Below are 26,458 nucleotides of genomic sequence, written 5' to 3' on the forward strand. Positions count from 1 at the left end.
CCTAAAAATAGGTGATCAAGGTTAAGCATTAAGGAAAAAGTACAACAACGTTTATCAAAATGACACTTTTTTTTTCACAAAAGTTACTGATATTTGGCAAGGGCCTATTTTTAAAAACTCAGAACTAGCTTGCGGCATGAAATACATAAATTTCGCCTAAAGTTATAAAATTACACACACACACACACACACACACACACACACATATATATATATATATATATATATACACACACACACAAAAAAAAAAAGAGAGAGAGAGGTGATAGGACCCCTCTAAATACGCCCTATTATCTGGGAACAAACAAACAGACACGTACAAAAAAGAATTTTCGTCTTAAATGTCGATGGTAATTTCTTCGTTGAAATAGTTAACGATTTTAAAACCCAAATCCAATGTTGCGAAAAGAAGAAAGCAGGATTGCTCCGTTACCTGTTCAAAACGGGATTTTCCCTAATCATCCTCTGCATGACACTTGTTTTCATACTATACTGTACATTTGAATCTCATTGTATTATGATTATTAACTTCCATAATCGAAATAACAGAACAGAAACGGGATTTTACTTATTTTCACTTTAAATTAATTTATTTCGGAATTCGATTTAAATCAACAATTTTTTTTTAAATCAAGTGATTTAAATCTTGATTTAAATCAGTCTGATTTAAATCAATCCACCCTGAAGGAAACTACAGTATATACCTATTAAACAACAATCTAATTAATTGAAATGACAGCGTTTGGAACTGGAACTGGAACTGTGGCAACTAAGACTCCACATGGAGTTGACAAGTGTGACTGTTAAAATTGATTTTCTAAAAACACTCACTAGTACTACCCATTTTCTATAGGAACAACCATTCGTTGCCATAAGAAAAACCTTAAGTTTTATACAATTTGTATTTCGGACTTCCTTTTCAATTATAACCAGTCGAGCAGGTCCGGATATCATGCGTGGAAGTAGATTTACAGCCTTTAACAATCATAACCATAGTCATACAGATTCCAAATCTGGGTGCCAAAAAAAATTAATGTTTATTTAAAGTACCAGGATAAAAAAAACTATATTACAGCTGGCTGCTTTTAACCGATCCGGATTGTAGGATTCATCTATTATCTCAACACTTTACTTCCTACAGTCAGTACATATATTATTTCAAGGCAACGACGTATTTCACATGACTGCGAAGCTTTATAAACAATGGCTAAGAATACATATAAAACATCCGTAACATCCATCTCGTGTTAGTACATAGGCTGTAATATTAGCTTTCTAAATTCCGGAAAATCTATATTATTTAATAAAATAATTTATTTCGTACAAAATATAACTTAATAATTTAGCATTGGGAATCATCTGGGATACGGAAGTAGGCGGTGCTAAGCTCTTAGCAATTCATATTATGGTACATTTCAACGATATTCCAAAACACGTCTTACCGTCTATATTTATTTACTGCACAAAAGAATATAAATTTTCAATATTTTATGGCAGTTTGATTAAATAACCTTATAAATTCCTTTAAACCTCAAATTAATTCGATTTTACATTTATTAACTTTCACTGTTTATCTTGTATATCCATCAATCGATCAATAATTTAGAAAAAGATAAAAATGCATGTATACAGAATTTAAGCACTTTCCGCCCATTGATTCATTTAGTATTCCAGAAAAACTATAATTCATAGACTCGTTTTAATAAACTTTGTTTTGTAAATTAATGGTAACGTATTAAAATTAATAACAATTAGCTTAAAATTAAATAAACAAGTATTTAGAATAAAATAAAAACAATCAATAATCACAATGTGAAACAAAACAAACAAGATTTGAAACGATCGGTTTTCAGAACGTTACAATTCCCCGGCTTCACCCAAAAAAATTTTATGATCTTTGTAGACAAACATAAAATTTTCACGTGCTGTTATTCATAGTTATCTTACATTTATATTTTTTTCTCAACACTGGATAAACTAATAGAAATTACAACTTAACAAAATTTTAAAAACAGTAACATTTATAACATAGAATTCGCTATTTACAGGCTCTTATTTAAAACTTTATTTGAAAAGTTCATATTTACTTTTCTTTATATTCTTACATTTAATAGTTCCAAAGATTCTTCACAATCAGGTGGACGACTTAGAACATCTGCAATTTTATTGTGTTGTCCAGCAATATGTTGAAAGTGTAAATCAAATCGTTGAAGTTTTAGTATTAGTTTCGTAGTCCTAGCGTCCAAATGTTTTAATGTGAGAGCATGAGTGGCTACGTTATTGTCACAATGAACAATTACACTTCTCCCAAGGATAAAGTTAGCAAAACGTTCGCACACCAATAAAATCGCAGCTAATTCTAGCTGAAACACAGAATACGATAATTCGTGAAGTCGTAATCGTCTACTGGCGTAACCGATAACTGATGGATCTTCGTAATTCCCATGAAACTGCTAAATACCCCGCTAGATTTTCCGCGCATGCATCACTGAAGATATGGAATCTTAATGTAAAGTCTGGCTGTTCAAGTGCAGGAGGTGTACTAGCTACTATACGTAATTTCTCGAAAGCAGTTATAGCTGTTTCGTTCCATACAAATGGTTTATCCTTTTTCAAGAGTTCATACAATGGACTTGATAGATTAGCATAGTTGTTTATGTATCGTTGACGCCATCCTACTAGCCCTAAGAAAGATCTAAGCATTTTTCGTGTCTTTGGTATAGGAAAACAACGTATGGGCTCATTTAATTTAGGGTCGACCTTTATCTCTTTTCCATTGACTATATGCCCTAAAAATTTTATCTCAGGTACGATGAAACTGCATTTTTTAAAATTTAAGGCAAAGTTGCCGGCTTGGAATATTTTGAAAGCAGCTTCCAGATGGACAAAATGTTCTTCTAGCGAAGGAGAAAAACATAAAACGTCGTCGAGATACACAATAATAAAAATTTGGTATTCATCCCAAAGAATTCATTCATTGTCTCCTGGAATACGGCAGGTGCTGATCTCAAACCCATGGGAAGTACACACATACAATATTGCCTTCCTAAATACACAAAACTTGTACATAACCTCGACGAAGGATGCAAACGTACTCCGTAATAACCGGACGTACAATCAAAAGAAGAAAATACACGTGCACCAGTTAATCGAGATAACAGATCTGCTATAGGCTCTACTTGGACTTTAGGCGATATGACCTTGGCATTTAACCCTCTTAGATCTAATACTGGTCGTACTCCTCCTGAAGGCTTGCGGACACAATGGATGGGATTACGGTAAGGTGAAGACTTTTCTTCTGCAATACCATACTCAACCCATTTCATTAACTCTTTTTCAAACTCATCCCGCAAAGATTGAGGGATGCCATATAACTTTCCCACAACTGGTTCATGATCTGTAAGTTCTATCTTATATGCCTTCGTGCGGATGGGTCTTGGATAATCTGTAAATAATGGTCGATATTTCAGAAGGATATCACATAATTTACTCTGGATATCTTCTGGCAAATCAGCGCGCTGTTGCACAAAGTCTTTGATCTCATCCTCAGATATACTAGGTTCCGGTACACGGATAACTTCCTTAACTTCGTGTAGGGACTCATCGGCGGGACTGTAATTTGTGTCACGAATAAAAGAAAGATGTACAGATGTAGGTTCTATAAGACAAACAGTAATCATATCTCCATTCTCATCAGTTAAGTGTAAAACCTGTTTTCCAACATCAATAATCCCATTAAATTTACGCATGAAAGGGCTTCCAAGTAACAGATCTGGATGCATATTTTTCACTACAAATACTGGTACTTCAAAGACATGTTCCTGAATTAAAAAAGTTAAGAGCTGCATTCCTTTAACATTAAAATTTTCATTACCGGCAAATGCTCCCAAATTTATAGTCTCTACATGTCGTAGTTTAGCATTTGGAAACTTCCGTTGAATTTTATACCAAGTTCGTTCGCTTAATAGATTTAATTCTGCGCCAGAATCTATAATAGCAGTTAAATCGAATTCACTTAAAGTACATGGTATTTTGGGGGAAGGATAATAATATTCCTCCTTGCCTATAATTTTAGCATCATCAACATCCTCGTCAATGACAAACGAAATGCTATATTTAATTTGAGTATATTCATCTGCAACTACTTTTGATTTCCCGTTCTCACTTGCAGAGGATATAAATACTGTTGCGCATTCTTTTTTCTCTGAGAGATTATATCTATTTAAGAGTTGATGTTTTCTCTCCATTGAACAATTAAATTTCTTTAAATTCTTAAAATTCTGAGTTCCCAATCGCTCTCCCTGTCAAGTTTGGATGACAGCACAATTGCGTAGTATTTTGTGCACCAAGTATGGGCCTACATAACTGTCGAAGTATTTATGAACTTTATTTTTAACCGAAGAAGAGAGGGAATGTGTTCTAACCATTACCAAATCTCCTTCTTGTAAACTAGGTGAATTATCACAAACTTTAGCACTGGTTTCAAAAGTCTTCCTTATTGTAATTTGTCTATCTTCTGGTTGTAAATCAATTAATTCTGGAGGCCATTTATAAGATCTTTTAAAGACATCAGTGGCAGCGAAAGATAAAAAGATTTCAGCTGGACAATGATTGGTAGCTTCACAAATTGAATGATTCAAGAGATCTTGCGCTTCCTTCAGATTGACTCCATTTAGAGTGATCTTCGGAGCATTTTATTCGCATTATTCTATTTAATTCCCTGTGTCTTCTTTCCACAAGTCCATTTGCCTGAGGAGAATAGGGTGATGTCAAGTGATGTTCTATGTTATGGCGTGCACAAAATTCTTTCCATTTCTTCGAGGTAAATTGTGATCCGTTATCGCTTACAATATGTGTTGGGTAAGGAAATACATAGAAATAATATTTCTGTAGAACTTGAATAATCTCTTGAGCGTGTGCGGTCCTCAGAGAATAAAAACATATAAATCGAGAGTACACATCTAATACAGATAAAACATAATAGAATCCACGACTATTAGGTAACTTTCCCACGATATCTACACAAAGCTTCTCGTGAGGACACTTCGATTCAATATGGCACTTAACAGTGGGAATCGATCGATTTCTTGCTTTTGTACGAGCACATGTTAAACAGTTATTGATATAGTTAGCTATATCTCTCTTTTGGTTCTTCCAATAAAATAGTGCGCGGGCAAAACCAAAACACTTCTTAAGTCCAAAATGACCCTTTTCATGTATTTTCTTTACTAACACATCCACCAACTTCCTAGGAATCACAAGCAACCATTTATTTTTACGTTTTTCTTTAACAAACAGTATGCCGTCATTAGTTGCAACGAAACTTCCGTTCTGTTCTAATATTGAAAATAATTTCTGACAGTAATTATCAGTCTTTTGTTCTTCTCGGATTACTTCACTAGATATTAGATCTGGGTCTTCGAATAATACAAAATCGGTTCTTATTATTCCTGTGTCGGAAGGGTTTATGCTTTTGCCCTCGCAACCGTTTACCCTTCCTATGAACGATTGCGCCACACGTTTTCCGAACTAAGTGGATTGTCACCCGAGCCTTCAGATTGGCTAGCCCCTGATCTTATATCTTCAATTGGTGAATGACTTTCGTTAGTTTGACAACTTTGGTCTTGTGAAAACTGAACTCTCCTACGTTGGTTATTGTTCGACGGTGTTCGTGCATAATTTCCCCAGTTTCTTCTCTTGTACTGGAAACGGTAATTATTGCTACGAGTACTATTGTCTGCAGTATGTGTTACTTGAGCAAGATTAACATCGATTGGTTTTGACGAACGACCATTATCCGGATTATTACGGGAGCGATAACTGACTATATTACGCTTGGCGCCTTCTCCAGCTTTGATGTTCGCGAGCCTAATCAATACATTCTGGACAGATTTTGCGGGAACCACTCTTAACAATCGAGAATCTTCTTCCGGAAGGCAGGTTAGAATAGTATCAATGAGCTCTCTTTCCCTATAATCTTCCGCAATACTATGATATTTCTCAACCAAATGCCATGCGAACTCGAGCGTGGATGGAAACTTACTCTTATCGTAACGCATGGTTAAGAGTTGTTGTTTCTGAGCCCATTCTAAATCTGGTGATAAATATTGCTCTCGAAAAAGTCGTATAAAATCTTCATAGCTTTTAATTTCAGATGCGACCGTTCTAAACCAACCTTTAGCCGCACGTGTTAGAAACTGCGGGAGCAGGAATAGTTTTTCTTCGTCAGTTAAGTGAAACATATTACCACATCTTTCAAAATCTTCAAGGAACTGTCTCGCAGCACCAGCTGTTCGTTGTCCTCCGAAACGGGGGAATTCGCGAAGGTCTTTAGGTTTTAGCGGTAACTCGTACCACACATCACTCTCATTCAATCCGAAAGGATTTCTTACTAAAACTTTTTCAGGCGTTTGACCCGTTATAGGATAATGAAATCCAGTTTCTAAAGAATTTACCCTACTCGATCTCATATTTACTCCGTTATGAATGTGATAAGGCACGCCTGAATTAACTGTATGACAATGGTTTACTATAGGAGAAACAGAACTTTGGCTATAATTTACGATGGGAGAAACAGGACTATTTACCGTAGTAACGGTAGTTGTAACAGCAGTAGACATAGACGTCACACTCGGAATCTCGGTGGTTCTGGATATATTACCTGAAAAGAGAGGAGGAATACATGCATTTGCAACACTGATATCACCACAATTACCTGACATTATCTGTTTGCCTGAAAAGGATTCAAATTTTTCTTTGAGCCACTGGTACTTACAATCTTGCTCTTGCAACTTCTTACCGTATTGTATTTCTAGATTACTAAGTTTTCCCTGAGTTATCTCCATATCATCCGTCACCTTGTTAAACTTATCTTTTTGTCCACTCACTTCATCACTCAATTGATTCAATCGGATATCGACAGTTTGTATCTCAGTTTTCAAATCCTCCTTCAACTCTTGTTTGCAGTTGGTGAGTTCTTGATGCCACTTCTGTTCAGTCTCAATCATCCTTTTATTCATCCGCTCTTCCAACTTCTGACAATGAAGTTCAAAATTCTTATTCTGATCCTCGAATTTCTTTTCCAAATTTTTATTCATACATGTCATCTGATCCTCAAAATTTTTATTCATACGCGTCATCTCCTTCCACAGTTTTGTCAAAATTGTTTCAGGTCCTATATTACTACTTTCAGCAACTTCTTCTTCCTCTTCAGAACCCTCATCAACCTCTACTAGTGACTGACTACTTTTACTGGTACATATATTGCAACACCAAGTGCTTAATATTTCTTTTAGTTTGGTTGAATCCAGCTTCTCACAGGACACATGAAAATAATTACTACAAGTACTGCACATTATACTATTATCAGTATCCTCTCCAGTTACTTCCACACCTTCACAACACATATACATTAAATTGTCTCTGCTTTTAGCAGTTTTATCACCTTTATTCTTCCTTACCATATTATTCAATAATGTTCCGCCTACTTCCAAAGTCCCAAAATTTTCTCAAGAACTTTTTTTTTTTCTGGTATCCACTATCCTCAACGCTGATATCTTTTCAGATCATTGTCGTTATCTTCTGACTCTGGATCTGCGACCAGTAACGACATGTGTCTTCAAAGTCCGGTAACACGGTCGCCATTCTCTGTGACTGTTTAAAATTGATTTTCTAAAAACACTCACTAGTACTACCCATTTTCTATAGGAACAACCATTCGTTGCCATAAGAAAAACCTTAAGTTTTATACAATTTGTATTTCGGACTTCCTTTTCAATTATAACCAGTCGAGCAGGTCCGGATATCATGCGTGGAAGTAGATTTACAGCCTTTAACAATCATAACCATAGTCATACAGATTCCAAATCTGGGTGCCAAAAAAAATTAATGTTTATTTAAAGTACCAGGATAAAAAAAACTATATTACAGCTGGCTGCTTTTAACCGATCCGGATTGTAGGATTCATCTATTATCTCAACACTTTACTTCCTACAGTCAGTACATATATTATTTCAAGGCAACGACGTATTTCACATGACTGCGAAGCTTTATAAACAATGGCTAAGAATACATATAAAACATCCGTAACATCCATCTCGTGTTAGTACATAGGCTGTAATATTAGCTTTCTAAATTCCGGAAAATCTATATTATTTAATAAAATAATTTATTTCGTACAAAATATAACTTAATAATTTAGCATTGGGAATCATCTGGGATACGGAAGTAGGCGGTGCTAAGCTCTTAGCAATTCATATTATGGTACATTTCAACGATATTCCAAAACACGTCTTACCGTCTATATTTATTTACTGCACAAAAGAATATAAATTTTCAATATTTTATGGCAGTTTGATTAAATAACCTTATAAATTCCTTTAAACCTCAAATTAATTCGATTTTACATTTATTAACTTTCACTGTTTATCTTGTATATCCATCAATCGATCAATAATTTAGAAAAAGATAAAAATGCATGTATACAGAATTTAAGCACTTTCCGCCCATTGATTCATTTAGTATTCCAGAAAAACTATAATTCATAGACTCGTTTTAATAAACTTTGTTTTGTAAATTAATGGTAACGTATTAAAATTAATAACAATTAGCTTAAAATTAACTAAACAAGTATTTAGAATAAAATAAAAACAATCAATAATCACAATGTGAAACAAAACAAACAAGATTTGAAACGATCGGTTTTCAGAACGTTACACAAGCGACTGTTAATTATTTGAAACGAAGGTTTTGGTTGGCCATTTAGTTATCGGGAGTGTTTTCCAGAAGTTAGGTCTCCGTGCGATCAGACGATGATCTATTTATGGCACGAGCTACCACATGTAGAAGGCACCATTCTTTATATACGAACTGCACTTTGGTTCAAGAAATGAACTAAACGTAAAAATTTGTACTTTGTGATTATTTTGTGTTTTAAAATTGATTAAAATTAAAAATAAAAACTTTGTTTAATGTTATTTTTTCTTATATATATTGTTTAGTTTCTTTACGAGTTTACATTTGTGGATTATTATTTTTTTAACAAAACTTTTTGTTAGATATAAATTATTACTTTCCACAATACTGATGAATATTTTTACTTTTACTCTAATTACAGGTCATTTGCTAGTCTACTTTTTGATCACTTTCTAGTGATTTGAAGCGAAATTATATAATCAATATGAAGAAAGACCTGTTTTCAAATTTTTGACACAGTATAGAATTATATTTTCTATTAATGTTACAGCTTTATAACGAAATTATTGCTAATTATTATTATTATTTACAATTTTTAATAATGTTTTATGATAAATAATCTTTGAGGCAATGTTTTACAGTGTTTTATATTATATAATGCATGTAATAATTTACTGTCATCTTTTATTTAGCTAATTGCTATAGTTTTATTTCTTTCTTTAACTAAACAAGTGACATGAACACCGCCTGATAACAGTAGGTGTATCGTGTGCCTGCTTTCGTCTATTTACTACCTTTGGTGTAAAATTAAAATTTATACAGTTTTAAACAAGTGAACACTGAAATGAGAACATTATAAGAATTTTACACACTTTTACTTGCATTACAAATATTAACTTTTGGTAAATATTAGATACAAATACCTGTATTTTCAGAGTCCGTTCATCATGAGAGGCAGTCACTAACCCTCCCTTTAGGTATTATTTAGCAGAAAATATTATAAAAACTATCTCTGAAATGCAACTTTGAAAAGGTTTTGGGAAATGGCTTACGTTATTTATTTTTTTAAAAAGTTATCAGTACTTTTAAAATAATTGTTATGCTTATGTTTTATTACTGTGTTTTTAACAAAGCCAGAAAGCATCATTCTGAAAAGGCTAGCTGACTAGGCAAGTTAAATCGACGCTATCCTAGCGTTTTTTTTTATTTTTTTTTTTATTTGGACATTGGGTTTAGACAACGAAGTGGACACATGAACTCGACACCTCGTTGTAACTACGGCCAACTCTGAGAAATTTAGCTAAATAGAGGTATGCTTTGTTTTCATACTACAAGAGATAAGGTTTTAAAAATGTTTTTGACTCAATACATTATCGGTGGTTTTAAAAACACTGCATAGCAATGTTTAACAAACTCTAAGCTTGGCGTATTTTTCTACGATTGAGGATATTTTGTAATTTTCTATCAATATTTACCTATAACCAGAGAAGCATTACTTTACTTTAAAAACATCAATGTGTACGGTGTATGTATAAACTATAAAAATATTACTAATGAAAAAAAAAATGGAAATTGTATTTGTACAGCGAAATTTCATTCGAATCGGACGATGGATAGAGTGTATTCTTTAATGCGTTTTCATTAAGCGTAATTCTTTTATTACTTTTTGTTTTATTTTGAAAAAAATGAGAGTAGTTAGTAGTGCTCCCGCAGCAACTACAATCCCTACCTCAACTGATAAATAATAATAAAAAAATATATTGTTAATCATTGAAAGCAGGGACAAATATCACAGCCTGGTGGGGTACTTTACCGGGAAGTAGCCAACTACATTTTTAATTCCTTACCTATTATTACGGAAAAAATTTACACCCAGAACTTTATCTTTTTCAAACTCCCCACAATTTCTATTGCAAATATCTCCGGCCGAACAAAAATTAATATCGTACTGATAAGTGAAAACTTTCAACTGGGATATCTTCCGGTAGAAACTTTTATTATTTTCAAAAAGCTGAGCTTTGCATAAACAAATCCTTAGAAATTTTCAAGAGAGTATCTTCTTACATGATTCCAAACAAACGAAATTATTGTTACAATAAAAATCAATTATAATTTAAACGAGCATTCCATATTCGGCTCATTCAGAAGCAAAAACTTTCAAATTAATACTACTAACACAAGCCTTTTTTGGCACTCTGTTCTTCCTAATTTGGAATATTATTTAAAAAATATATATATAAAATAATAATAATAAAAACCTTAACCAACAGCCGGCAAAGCTCAGTAACTGTCCTAAAAGAAAAGATAATCACCTTACCTCAAAACTAAACTATCCCAAAAAATATGGAAATAAACTGCAAATTTCCACGACTAAGAATTAGCAAAATTTGTAAACAAAAAATTAACTTAACAACACATATTTACTAAGGCAATCAAAGCCAAAGTAAGTGCAAATTATTATTACGAAAAATATAAGAATAACGTAGTTTTATTTCTCTTTTAATCTCAATTTTATCTTTCAACTTTCGGCTTCCTTCACAGAAACAAGACTGAAATAACACAAGTGTCAAAGAGACATTAAAATAGCAACTTTCATTACCTCTGCGTCCGATCTGTGTCTGCGTCGAAAGTTTTTGAAAAGAAATAACCAAGTATTCGAATTCATGTACTCGACCACACACTTACGTCGTACATAAACTTCACAACAGGACAAAAAGAGATAGTTACTTAGAAAAGGTATACTTTTTGTACTCATCAGTTTACATAGCTTCAACCAGCTGGGCTACTCGTCCGTCAGTAACCAACTCTTTCCCCACCTTCACAAACATGGAAACAGCCCAGAAAATCAGAAACAAAAATTTCAAACGATAGGAAATTTCAATAAGTACAAGGAAATGACATCTAGATTCAAATCACAAACTTGTTTCTCTGGTCAAAGTCTATTAACGATGTAATTCAACAACTAGCAAAAAGCAGCCTTCCTACTCCAAGTACTGCCTTAAAAACTATCCAGCAACTAACTCGGTCACGAGAACGAACGCACTACGAACCAAACGGCAGGGTTACCAGCTGTCGGTTGTTAGCAATACGTCACAAAACTTATTAGAATTCTCGCTACTTATTGTTATTATTGTTGTGTAACATTATGTTCAATCAAACTACGAAAGAAACTATAATTATTTTCTTTTGTTTTTAAATGCATCTTCTTATTGCATCCCTTCAGATTCTAATCGAAGAAGCTGATTGTTTTCCCCAGAACATTGTGGGGTTAAAACCATATATGCCACAAGTTGCACATCTGTCAACGTAATATTTCTTAATAAGCTTTAAAGCATTGATTTAAAGTATCAAATCCAACTGCATTAGCGCTGAAGATTAGAATATATCGTATACACACCCCAGGGACGTACGCATATGGTGGATCTCCCGACTTTTCTGTAAATGTAGTTTAATTTTGGGGATAACTTAATAGATATTAATATAATTTATCTTCATATTGAATTTGGACCCTACGAAAGCTCCATCACAAAAAAAAAAAAAAAAAAAAAAAAAAAAAAAAAAAAAAAAAAAAAAAAACTGCACGTGCCTGATACATCCATTTTGTCACCATGTTGCTATCCTTTGATTGGGTCACTTAAAAAAAACCTAAAAGGCAGAAATATTTTCTTACGACATAGGTAAAAAATATTATAATCGAAGTTGACTTCATCTAAATATTAGCAGCTGATTATTTAAAAAGATATAAGAGATTGCAAACTTATAGCTGTAAATCAAAGAGAGAAAAACATATATTCCTCTAGAATATTACAAGAAAACATATGTATTTCTATTTACCCAATTTCAATTTATCTCCACTTGAACAATCCGGTCGATCATTAGAATCTGTCTGCGTCTGCGTGGAGTTAGTTCCAGAATGTTGCTCTTCGGGCTTTCCATTATCAGTCACATCCATTCCTTCTTTACTGCTGCTATCAGATATTGATGAAGATTTCCAACTTGCATCCGTTTTCTCTGGAGAAGAACTCATATCCTTTTGCTCCTGCCATGAATATTCGAATAACAAATAATTCAAGTGTCACTAACGTTATCATTAAAGCTGGGAGATCTAGATCCAAACGTCATCGAAATAGGCTAAATAAAAATGCACTAACATATTTTAATAATAATAATAAAATCAAAACCTACAGGCAAACTAACAATCATTAAAGGGGCAAGGTGGCTCAATGGTAGAGTGTTCTCCTCTTCTGTAAGATATACCTGGTTCAAATCTCTGGTGCCGCGAGTTTGTGGTAGACACCATCGTGTCCGTGGGTTTTCTCGGGCTCATTCCAAAAATTACTCAAAAAAATATTCACTTTCATTAATCACGCCTCCTTTTGCCTAAGGACATAACGTGGGGCGTGAAACTAGGAATTTCATTACATTTCCTAACATTAATAATAAGGTACTTCTATGCTGTTCAAATAATATGCGTTATTAAAATATAGAAAACTGCATAATTAGCAGCGCGAGTAACTACCACGAGTTACTTCTACAGAGTACAAGTATGCACTAATTTGAGAACTAGTAGCGTCCTCCATGTTAGGTTGGCTTACCTTGCCAGAAGGGAATTTCCCGATAATTTATGAAATGTTATTATAAAGTAGACGAATGTTAATATAGGGGCGATTGCACTAGGTTAATTCATACAGTCCGAGATCTGTATTTCCAACCAACTTTAATACAGAATGGAATAAAAATATTGTAGCTCCCATATGTTTGTAAAAGAGAGAAAACAATTCGTAAATAAAACATATTTGGTAATTCTGAATGAAGTGGTTGGTTGTCTGGCTTTCTCATACGCTTCACACACTATTAAAAGCGTTCTTGGTTTTTCTTTTTATCAATCTGGTTGGCGACACTACGTGGGCGAAAAACATTTATATCGTTTACAGACGAGAAATTGTGCAGTTTGTAAAACAAACAAACAAAAAAAAAAAAAGAAATCTTACGTCCCACGTTTATGCTGATTAGGCTAAAGGAGACAGTGATGATGAGTAATGAATGAAATGGTGGAATGAAGAAAGTGGAAGGAAACGGGAGATCCCCGAGAAAACCCCCGCACATGGTATTTGTTCACCACAAAGTTTACTTGGCGGGGACTGGGATCGAACCCGGGACCCCAAGCACTAGAGGTGAACGCTCTACCACTGAGCCACCGCGGCCCCTTGTAAAACGGAAATTCACTCCTTTTAACGCTCTTGTATTTTTATCTTTCGTAGCAAGTCACGATTATATTATAAAAATAAATGTTCACTACAATGTCTTGTTCACTTCTGGTAAGAAGTAATTTACAATCAAGAATTTCTTTCAAATTCCCTGACTCTTAACAGACTTTCCTGATGTCCTCAAATTCCCTTACTTTTCCCGGTTTCCCACGTTCGTCGCTACCTCGAAAGTGGAATGAGAATGGAGAAAACGGAAATAAAAAAAGTCAACAAAATCACATGGCTTGTGATTGAATCAGGGACCCCTCGTACTTCATACAAACGCTCTATTACTATGTCATCGTATTAGTACGATGAATTGCGTTGATTTTAAGTTTAACGTCCCTTTCAGCAGCGAGGCTATATGAGACGAGACCTACTGATTAACGTGGAATCCGAAACACATGAGCTCCCACCAGGAATCGAACCCAGGTCTCCCATGCCAAAGACGCGTACGCTAACCGTTTAGCCACGACGGAGCTCTGGTATTAGTATGGATGCTGTAATAATTGACATTAGCTTAACTTTGCGAGCCATATATACTTCTCAACGAAATCAAACTCGGTTCTTCTGCATCCAAGGATGGGAAATCTACCCATTTAGCCAAAGCCAAACTCAGCCTTAAATTATTTTGTATTATAACTATTTCGTAAGTTACTTTTTGAGTTGCGATCTACTTCGTAAGAATAACGAATAAACGAGTGTAAGTATGCATTTTGAGAATAGAACTCTATTCGTATTCCTAGGAATTATTGCAGCAAACGAGTCTTTTTCGTGTCTTTTAAGCATATTCTTGCAGTCTCACAAGTGCGAGTAAAGAAATTTCGAAACATAAAAACCACAACAATCAATACTTTGACTTTGTACTAGAGATGTAAAAAAGCCGGATTTTTTGAATCAATAGTTTTTTTCACATAAAAAGCCGGCTTTTTCGAAGAAAAAAAAAAAAAAAAACACGAGAATTTTGGAAATTTTTGGCTTTCTTCATTTTCATGATTTTTCTATCTAAATAGCTTTCTTATAGTATATTCTTTAGTTAGATAAGAATTCCATGATCTAAAAGCCATATTTCGCTCTGAAATTCACCATCAAGATGGATGGAGCACATGTTTTACGAATTAAAGCTAACATGAAGAATGTAGTATTTGAGAGCAATTTTAGAGGCTATTTAACTTTATTTTAACTTTTGAGTTATCGACATTTTTTTTTTCTAGATCATTTTAGTTTGTCATCCGTGTTTCATTTCTAAGAGCTTAGTACTCTAGCTTCTAGCGCAAAAGTTAAACTTATGTTTTTCTATATATCCGTCAAAGCGTACGTTTTTCAATATAACCGTCAAACTGTACTTCCACATTTCTGTTATACTGTAGCTGTGCAATGATTTAGCAATAATTTTTCGGATACAACCTTGAATACCAATTTATACAAATAATCAGTAGCGGATTTAGAAAAGTACTTTGGGAGGGGTTTCTCTGATTGTTTCGTTTTCTAAAAGTTCCTAATTTTATTTGGGAGGTGCTTGAAGTTTATGAGTACAGGCATAACTAATATTTCGTTTCGTTTATATGTTTAGCAATAATCTTTCGGATACAACCTTGAAGATCATTTTATACTGAGAATCAGTGGCGAATTTAGAAAAGTATTTTGGGAGGGGTTTTTCTTACTAATTTTTAGTTTTTCTAAACATTCATAATTTTTATTTGACGGGAGCTTAAAGTTTATGAGTAAAGGCATAACTAATAGATACTTAGTTTGTTTTAGACATTCCGTAACTTTGGGGAACAGGCTTCAGTCCGAAAGACCGCCCCCCTAACCTTCGTAAAACCGTCACTGCTGGTAATTAGTAATAATAACGATTTAAAAACAATAACAAAGGAAATCGGCCGACTCACAGTACACGCACTATTTGTACATTCACAGATGAAATAAAGAAGAGCTTTATCAGAATGGTTTTTACAAAAAATAATAATAACATACATTTAATAAAATAAAAATTAAAAAAAAAATATATGATGTATGATACTGTTTTTCTGTATGATGTTCACTTTCCTTAAGACTATGGTTGCGTGAATGTGTCACCAACTGGTGACCGCGAACCCACCGGGCCCAGGCGGGTAAGCTGTCAACACTCACTGACCCATCCACCAAACCAATCATCCCCGGAAAATCGAAGTCAAATTTGACCCAAAAATGTGAAGATTTCCAAGCCTCCTTCATTCCCACTCACAGCCCGGTGTCCAGATCTGCAGCTCACCAGCCGCATCCCATCACGAGATAGGTTGCGTACCATCAAACTACCGATACAAGACATCGACCCAAGAGTGAAACTGACAATGAGTGCTTCGGAGATCTTAATGTTGGTATTTACTAACCCAGACAAAAGAAGAAAAAAAATCTCGAACTGGATTCTGAATAGCGCAACGGAATTGAATTTTGTACACTAAATGCCTAAACTGAATTTTAGTTGGATTTAACGAAGTGAATTTCTGTCAGGTCTGCTATTTCAACCCCGGTCACACTAAGTGAAATCAATTTCGTAGGTTTTAACGATAAACTTTTGATTGTTATTCACTGTTTACGTACTACTTTCAAAATTTTGTATACTACATACTAACAATACACAACTGAGTTTAATTTACTACTTAATACTAAATAATGAGTTTTGTACTTGAAAAGAAAAGATTTTGTTTCGGCTCGTACATTTCATTTGTACTAATTTTCTGTGTGACAAGAAGATAAATAAACACAAGAAAATAAAAAAAAAAAAAATAATATGTTCCAATGTTTGGTAATTAGGAATTAAATTTTAACACATCTGAATGAGAAAGTTGACGTACAAAATTGAATAAATTAACATTCTATCTTCTTCCCATCTCGTGAGTATTACTTTACACGCACTCAATTTCTATTGAACGTTAGGCAACTCTGCATATTATATGACATCTACAAATCTTTCACAATGAAGACAAATTTAATCACACAGTAAATACCCTATACTACATATATGCATATACATCACATTTCGCTTCTGTGTGCTATATACTATTTTTTTTTTTTTTTTTTTTTAATCCTTGTACTATTCTCGGTCTTACTAATGTTGTGCTCTCCAAGTGGGGCCAGCATAGAGGATTTATACACATTAGGTCACCTCTTTATACAAGCTTAGGCCTGTCCACATTTTTCCTTTCCACAACAACTCATAACGACATGGAGCAAATACACACACAAGGAAAATATTCAATAAACTGTACTTAACCTAAAATCCCTAAACCTAACTATCTAACCTAACTTAACCTAACATACATTAAAATCACTTCCATGAAACATATATTTTATTTAGTATATAGCCTAAGGACGTATTGAAACGAATCCCGTTAAATTTATAATTTTCTAATTAAATAGCCAAAAATTACAAAATATGCTCTCTGAAATCTGACCTTTTGTTTTCTCACGATGGGAATTCAGAATACAAAACAAATATTTCACCATTGACAAACATCTCCCATTACCAATACCCGTATATTACACCCTTTTCATTAATGAGAGCCGAAAATTCATGTAAACATTAGTCTCATCATATCCAACCTAAAGTAAACCTGAGCCTAGAAAAAACAGTGAATAGATTTGCATTCTAATAACGAGCAGTACGTGAAATTTTGAGGTTTATACACCTAACATATATAGTTTGGGAAAATGTATGTACCCGAAAGGTACACACATTTCATGGTCGGTTATGACAATCGTCAAAACACTGAAACTTAAGGAAAGGAACCCCCCCATTGAGCGAGCAGTGCTAGTCACATCATGAATCTATATACGAAATAACTTAGAGAAAACGACGTGGAATTTAAAACATTTTAAGCATCACAACACTAATAGACACACACATCTTCAATTCAGAAACGATAAAATTTTGCAGGTTAAGTTCTTCCGAAATAGAAATTTGGATGCACAAATTAGTCACTTACTTGGTCAATTCCATGGCATACAACTATACCTCACGTTTTATTGATTGTCCAGTTGCAGACTTTACCAAAGTTTCTTCATCCGCTTACCTATTGACAAGTTCCCTGGATGTCTCAAAACAATCAAAACTGGGACCAGTACGATTCCATGCTTTCTTCACGAAAAAGGCAACGTGCTAATCTGACGCAAGCAGATTGCTCTCTCGAACCACTGCACTGTGAGCAAGTCAAACTATTTCCTATTGCGCCGCAGTCCTCAGGAGTTCATATTCCTAAAATGGTCCACTGACAGCTAATTAAACTGAAATAAATTGCAGTTACTTTCTCTAGACAAGACGCACCGCACGTCTGCTCATGGCGGCTCCACTAACCAAAAGAACAAAGATAACTGGGAGAAGATTCCCAATTGGATTCTTTACAATGACGTAATGATAGGATGATCTAAGATCAAAAGGACCGAAACTCTTCACGACAGCAGAGATTGGAGATGCTCCAATCACAGACAATTTAGATTAAACAAAGAGATACATCATGACGCTATTATGGCTGACTCTACAAATGTGAAATTTTAAAGAAGATTTATGAAATAAAATTTTGATTTTCTTTTGATGATCCCCTAAACCAAAAATATCCATGAAAATACACTGGAAAGGATTCAAAACGACCGGATATGACATTATTTTCTAAAATAACACTAGATTTTGGCTAAATATATAAATATTATACAATATAGATAACCATATATTTTCGTCTAAATACACTTAAAATTATTATTTCAATAGAGTTTACGCAAAATTTGCGATCTACATGAAAATTGGGCAAACAAATAATTATATTTCCAAAAGTTCAATAAATATAAAATTCCTACATATATAATGGTTGCTCAAAACTTCCGGGCCATGTTCATTATACCATGTATAAGGTAACATGGTCGAATGTGCTGGGTTGAATCCCGGACTTCCCGATAGAAGCGCAAAAGCTAACCACTCAGTCTGTTTGTTGTGCAGTTGTATTTAGCTTAACATGTCCAAAAAAAAAGGACTACGGAATATATTTTAGCTTAACTTAAATATATTCCGTAGTCCTTTTTTTTGGGGGGGAGGGGGGGGGAGTTCCGTAATATGTTGAATCCCTCTTGTTAAAAATTCAGAAAACTTGAGGACTGGGTAAACCGTCACCATGCTGTAGGCATCGGAGGACCACCGATGGTAAACCAAAGATATCTCGCCAAAAATTGGCGGCCCCGCAGCGACGATCCGCGGTGGCCCCACTTCCGTTTTGAAAATTATACCACCAGCGGCACAGACGCGACGAAACGCCAATCAACAACAAAATTACTCCCCCGAAATATGTTAAATCGCCTATATGCGTGATTTGTTACATTAAGGAGAGTCTATAAAACACTTTTAAGAAAAGTAAAAAATACGTGCCCCAGGATAGGCGCGAACCACCAACTTTTGTATTACTAGGCGCGTGCTCCTCCGACTTGGCCACAAAGACGATGGAGAAAACGTCGCTTGTAGAGGCATAAATCGTTGAGGTATTTCAAATTTAGCTAATCAGAGTGCTCCTGTAACCGTGTTTATTCGACGATAGCCGTTTGAGATTAGATAAAATCCGTTCGCCATGTAATTTTGTAACAAAATGACGCGCGTCTATTTACTTTATTTCATGGTTCTCCCATATTCACTTTCAAATGATCGGCTACAGTTGTCATCTAAATTCATACAATTATACGCACTCATCTCAAGATTTTTCACATCATGATGTAGAGGCAGGGGTTATTCTTGACCCTTGTAGGTCACTTTAGGAACAATTCGTCAGGAAAAAATAATATATAATAATAACCGCATGTACATGAATGGCGATAGTTCGTGTTGGTCCCTTCGCGATTCTCCGCGACGCATCGAAGAAGCGCGGACCAAAATGAAGTCCTCGCTGCTACGCGGTGGTAACTTCAGTACTCCGACTCTAGATATCTCTTTCGACTCGACGAAACCCTGCCGCCAGTGGCACACTAGCGGCAGTCCTTCGACGCGTCGCTATAACGACGATCGACATTTACCAGCAAATGGGCCACTAGGTGTTGGTGACGTTTACGGCATGGGGGTGATGGTGGTTATATAAAACTTAACTGTAGAATTTCAAGAATATACAGAACCAAAAGCTCTAGAAGTGCAGCCTTTAAGTATATCATATAAATCTAAATATTTCTCTTAGGTTTAATTTTAATTTCATTTCGTTTCAAAAAGAGGATATGGAATATTTTGAAGTAAAAATATTACATACAATTTTGCTAGTTATTTGTGTATTTTTTTTTAAAGAAGTGTTTACTTTTAGGGTTGACTGGTTTACACCAGCTGTTTTTTTTAAATAACTGGTTTAACCCCCCCCCAAAAAAAAAGAACGAAAAATGCGAATCGTGTGAACTTCATGAGGACGTTTCCACATATCAAACCATCTGCATTAGTTTTATTTCCTTTTCACCTTTTAATCAAGGTGTCCCATGTTCAATTCTCGATCGAACCACAACCCTTCTTTCATGCGTAAACCAAGTTGCGGTTCGGATGTTACTTTAAGCGAAAGTCTTCTGCTTGATTACATCGGTATTACGTAAGGATATTAAGCCTAAACATACGAAACGAAACCAAACTGTTTATTTCAGCATGCCTGAATGCCTGTTGTTTTATAAAGAAGCCAAGGTTACTTAAATATATTGATAGGAATTGGCAAAATTTATCGACTGCCTACGTAGCTTCCAACATTAGCTTGGATTGGACTTTCAATGATATCTACATACTAAATTTGTAATTTAATACGTCAGTTTTAGCGTACTGATTATGATACGTTGACCTTTAAATTTTACATGCAAAGCAATAACAGGATTTCCCCGTTATCGTTTTACATTTAAAGTAATAACGGGATTTTCCCGATGGTTAGGGCGGGAGTTTCTCAATTTAAGAAATTGACTGACTGGACTTCTTTAAGCTTATGGGACCTCTTCCAGCATAGCCCCGTTGTTGCATAATAACACCAAGGCGGAACAAACTTATTTCTGTGAATATGTAATATAAATACATAAAGCAAAATATCTAAATCAAAAAACCTGGTTTAAACTTCCCCCAAAAAACGGGTTTTTGGCATTTTCAAAAACAACCATGGTTCTTGCCAACCCTGCTTACTTTTCTATATAGGAGGTTAAAGAATCCTTATTATATACATTGGTTAATCCTTTGGAATTCATAATGTAAATATGTTGAAGTAAAATTGTTTGAAATATCTTTTCGAAATTCATGGTTTATTTTCGAGGTTTTATATTATTATCAGCATCAACCACTAATTAAATGACTTTTTGTGTTATAGAGAAGCGAAACAAAGTCTGCTTTATCAATTTAAAGCAGAATTTTGAAAAAAAGCCAAAAATTTCCCAAGCAAAAAAGCGAAGCAGAAAAAACAGTTTTTTTCCCCTCAAAAAAGCCGTTTTTTCCGAGCCCTTGCATCTCTGCTTTGTACATAAGCACGACGCCTATCGTCAACCAAAATTACAGCTAACATACAAAAATAAAAATTTTGGTTTCAATTGGCATCCGAAAAACAGACCTGCACACGCTTCCAGGATGTCAAGCCGGAATTATCGTCTGAAACAATGAATACCACACACTACGGTAAGGAATAATAATTTTTACTTTCGAATTAAGCTTAAAATGCGTTTATTAACATAAAAAGTTTACCCTGTTGCTTTAGTGTCCTGTTCAGTGCATTAATCAGCTCAATTTTCGGTGTGTTGTTCTACTGCCATCCTCGGAGCGTGTAGGGTTATGTGCTGAATCTTTTAATAGCTAATCCAATCTCTAAGAAAGAGTTACCATAATTCTTACTTACTTAAGATATTTCACAGAATTAACAATTGAATGTAGTTTTCAAGGACTAGTATTTGCTGTACATGTATATCACTGAAAAATGCACCAATAATGCACAACAACCCTGTTGAACACTATGCTCCCCCAACAAAAACTTATTATGCTACACCCCTGGTATGTCTAGTAAGAGTGTCTAGATGGACATAATGGATGACTATATATACCATAACATTTAAGAGGGTACTAACCTCTAGTTTTCCTGCTGGCTGTTGTAGGCCATCTGAATCGTCTCCGACATCAGACGAAGCTTCTTGGAGTCCTTCTATAGCTGTTGAAACGGCCATGTTGAGAAAGCTATCACTGTCAATGGTCTGTCCTGGCTAAAATAACCACAAAAAATATAGAGAATTGCGTTGTAACTATTTCACGTTGACATACATTTGATGAATAAGCTAGAAAATACTGGTAAGTGTGATCTGAATAAGTTGAGAGCTTGGCATAGTGGCACATGCATAATTCAGAAACCAGCCTGTTCACAATTTCAGGGCTACTTATAACACAATTATTCGCTTTCGCTCTCTCTTAGAACACAAAATTGAAATATGACCAGAAATAATTACTTCTCATATCGCTATTAACGTAAGAAACTATATAAACTTCCAATTGTAAGTAGATAAAATATGTAGTAATAATAGCTATCACGTTCTACATACTATTATCTTGTTCCACTTCATTTCAAAACGACTGCTTCCAGCATTACTATGATACCTGTATTTTACGTTTACCTCACATACTAGTTTTTCATGTTTTTGAGAAGATATTTACAATGAATATATATATTCGTAGTAATGAATGAATATATAATTCTCCAAAGAAACGTAGGGATCCAATATAACCTGACAAGTAATCCACACGTTCCTTAGGGGAATTCCTTACACACAAACTGCGGAGGTTTGAAACATACATTTTTCAATCGAGCAGGTATGACTTCGAGTGTTATGTTCTAAACCGCACTCTCTACGTTGCGTTTTTTTGAATTACAGCCCTCGGAAGTTCATTTTCCCACGCTTTCGGTACCTTATATTGCCGAAACTATCCCTCAGTAACCAAAGTTCCAGAGTACTTTTTTGCTGGTTTCGGTGTCGGGAATTAGCTCCCTAAGTTTGTTCAAATAGTTTCTTACCATCCTGTACATATATATATATATATATACACACACACACACACACACACACACATATATATATATATATATATATATATATATATATATATATATATATATATATATATATATATATCGTATTTGTTTTTGAATCACACTCAATATTTTACAGACACGTTTCGAAAGCAAAAGCAACCATTTTAAGAACCAATTAAAACATGCTTGGCAAACTGTAATGACGTTTCAATTTTCATATTATTAGATCAGAAATTGTAATTAATATTAAATATTTCTTAAAAATATTAATCTGGTAATTGCAAAAATATATTCAAGCCCTGGTCTGGCTCAGTGCTAAAGCGCTTACCTCTGGTGCGTGAGGTAAATTTGTGGTAGACAACATCGTGCTCGTGGTTTTTCTCGGGATATTCCCGTTTCTTCCCACTTTCTCATTCAACCAATTCTTCCATCATCATTCACAAGCCTTAATCACTGTCTCCGTTAGCCTAACAGGCATAACTGAAGGATGTTAAAGATTTCATTTCATTTCATATTCAGGCCCTTTCCCCTCCTTAGGAGTTAAATTTTGCAAAGTCCCGTCTTCTCTAAAGCCTAATACCCAAGGAAAATATGTGTACACAATTTTCAACGTTTTATGCCAAATATTTCGGAGATCTGGTAGCTAAATGCCGAGATCAAGAACCATTCAAGTCCCCTCTCGTTAGAGGTCACATTTACCAAAATCTAGTCTTATCTATAGCTAAGAGCATAAAGATACCATTTGTATTGTACGAAATTTCAACGTTCTACATCTAGTAGTTTCGGAGATCTGCCAAATAAATAATAAAAAAAGGCCTTCCCTTCCCCTTAGCCGTCACATTTCGCAAAATCCTCTTTTATGTCCAGTCTACGATCCAAAGAGATTATTTAGTATTTTTTTTTTTTTTAAGGATTCTATGCCTAATAGTTTTGGAGATCTGTTGAAAAGTGAATCTCACACACACACACACACACACATTATATATATATATATATATATATATATATATATATATATATATATATATATATATATATATATATATATATTTGTTTAATGAATCCAATAGTTTGTACTTTTAATAATATATGACTGAAAAATCATCAGCACCGAATACTCAGATGCTTTAGACTGATTTACACATATCCTGTACTGTCATGGGTGCCTACAGAGAGGGGCAAGAGGAGGCAATTGCCCCCCCCCCCTTAGATTTTCGTAAAGGCCTAACTTTTATAGGCTCTTCTGGTGACAAAAGCTTGAGCTTAATTACTTTCAGAATCCGAAGATTTTTTTAAATCTCTGTTAATGGTGTAGTGTTCAGAATGGATATCTTTTTTTCTAAGAGGCAAAAAGATGAGAATAGCATTGTCCGAATTCCGGTATCAAGCAAGTTAAAAGTAAAAGAAAGAAAGCTGGTTCCTATATTATCTTCCATCTTTTTCTGCACAACACATGATATAGGTGTTAGAGGTGATAAGTGATAAATCATCGAGGTGATAAATCAAACTCGGGCGTGTTCTTTGATCTGTTCGACTTCCGTGTCGAGGCTGGAGACACTCCTTATGCAGAGTCGTTTTGACATATGATCAGCATCATACTAAAGGCGTGACTACTGCAGGAAACATGTTAGTCGAACTCTTAAGTATGGAACTAATCACTCGTCAGAACGACCCTGCATAAGGTCCAATGTCTTCAAAAATCAATCGACAATGCGAAATATACTTCACAATGAATTCAAAATGAATTGATTTCAGCTTGTGAAAAAGGAATTTTTAAATGTTTTAGATAAGGAAGAAAATAAAGAAAATCATTCTGAGTAATTGCTGATGAAAGTGTGGACATTTCTGGTGTAGAACAGTTGTCAGTAGGAGTTAGATATTTAGACTCAATCAACCAAAATAGAATAATTCCTTGGTTTTGTGGCTCTACACGAACTTAATGCAAAGGCAATTGTAACTGAAGTTTTATCATTTTTGTCAAAATGTGACCTCGATATGTCGAAATTATGTGGATAGGGTTATGATGGATGCGCCACAATGGTAGGAGCGGAAGGTGGTGTGAACAGAATAATACAAAAACAATATCCTAAGGCATTATTTCTTCACTGTACTAGCCATAAATTAAATTTGGTTATTAATGACACTAATGAAGTTAAACACATTCGAAATTCATTTGCAACTATGCAAAATATAATCAATTTTTTCGTGAAAGATCTGTCAGGAAAAATCTTGTTCCTAATGTGCCTCTCTTCTGTGAAACATGATGGTCTGCAAGGAACAAAAGCATCAGAATATTTTTGGAAAAATCTCAGAAATAGTGAATTGCCTAAAACAAATGTCCTGGTGGAAACAGAAGCGCGTAACAAAGTGTTCATTACGTACTTACATTCCTCAGTGGCATCTGGTACATTTATAATATCAATGCACATCATGGCCAAATACAGTACTACTTTAGAGCCAACTACAAATGCTCTACAGGGAGAGGCAATACAACTTTCGTAGTTACAAGAACACATTGGAGTTATTTTGGACATGTTTGAAAATAATCGCTGAGATGTCACCAACTGATTTCACCAACTTTCACATCTGTTAGATGGGGTCCTCGGTTCGATCCTAGCTCGAACCAAGTGAACTTAGTTTTGGACAAACACCGTGTGCGCGGGTTCTCCTTTTTCCCTTACTTTCTTCATTCCACCAATTCATTTATTTCTCATCATCACCGTCTTCTTTAGTCTAGCCGGCATAATCGTGGGACGTAGAACTTAAAGATTTCATTTCATTTGCTTTCACCAACTATACACAGGTAACGAAGCCTCGGCTGTCGCTGTTGGGAGTGTAACAGAAATATTTATTTCGCTTCCAGCGACTATTTGCACAGTAGAACATTGATTTAGTACTTTAATGACAGTAAAAACTTGGTTACGCTCAAGAATGTAGGAGGAAAAACTCAGTGACTGTGTATATTGTGTACACCGAAAACATGTGCTTGTAAACAAGAGGGTGTTCATAGGGCAAGCAATTACTAGATTCGCTAACGCGGGTCCTCGTCGGCTAGAATTTCTGTTCAACGAACATCAGTGAATGAAATGTAGGCTAAGTAGATTATTTGTGTTGTGTCTTTTTTCCTGTCAATGCTATCCTAATATCTAATCTGTTGATATTTTTTATATGTTTACTATATACTTAATGACGATATACTATGTGCTAAAAATAATTGATCAGTTCGACATGAAGGACTACGTGCATACGTCTTTTGATGTGATTGTGTGAGAGTATTACATAGATATAGATATATATAATATATGTGTGTTTGTATGTCTTGCCTCTCCTTGGAAAAAATCCTGCGGGCGCCCATGTGTACTGTACACATCTCACTGTAAAGGAGTGCATTGAATAAAATCAATATTTAATCATAAAAGTACATATTAAGTGACTCTTAAAACTCTGCGGTAACATCACATGTAGTATGGTCTCATTATATTATAGTTAGTT

The 26,458-nt window shown here is 34.6% G+C and overlaps 1 protein-coding gene across 2 annotated transcripts in view; it reads right to left on the reverse strand.

The window, feature by feature from the left end:
- Positions 1–26,458, reverse strand: part of LOC145673274 (uncharacterized) — a 66,804-nt gene that overhangs the window by 33,169 nt on the left and 7,177 nt on the right. For both annotated transcript variants that reach the window (XM_081742816.1, XM_081742817.1), the window contains exons 3-4: positions 22,014–22,145; positions 12,529–12,733 (exon numbers count right to left, since the gene is read on the reverse strand). In XM_081742816.1, coding sequence (XP_081598942.1) covers positions 12,529–12,733; positions 22,014–22,145 — 337 coding nt within the window. The remainder of the gene's footprint in view (positions 1–12,528; positions 12,734–22,013; positions 22,146–26,458) is intronic.

Source organism: Thermobia domestica, chromosome 16 (genome assembly GCF_964235325.1).
Source record: "Thermobia domestica chromosome 16, izTheDome1.hap1.1, whole genome shotgun sequence".
NCBI lineage: Eukaryota > Metazoa > Arthropoda > Insecta > Zygentoma > Lepismatidae > Thermobia > Thermobia domestica.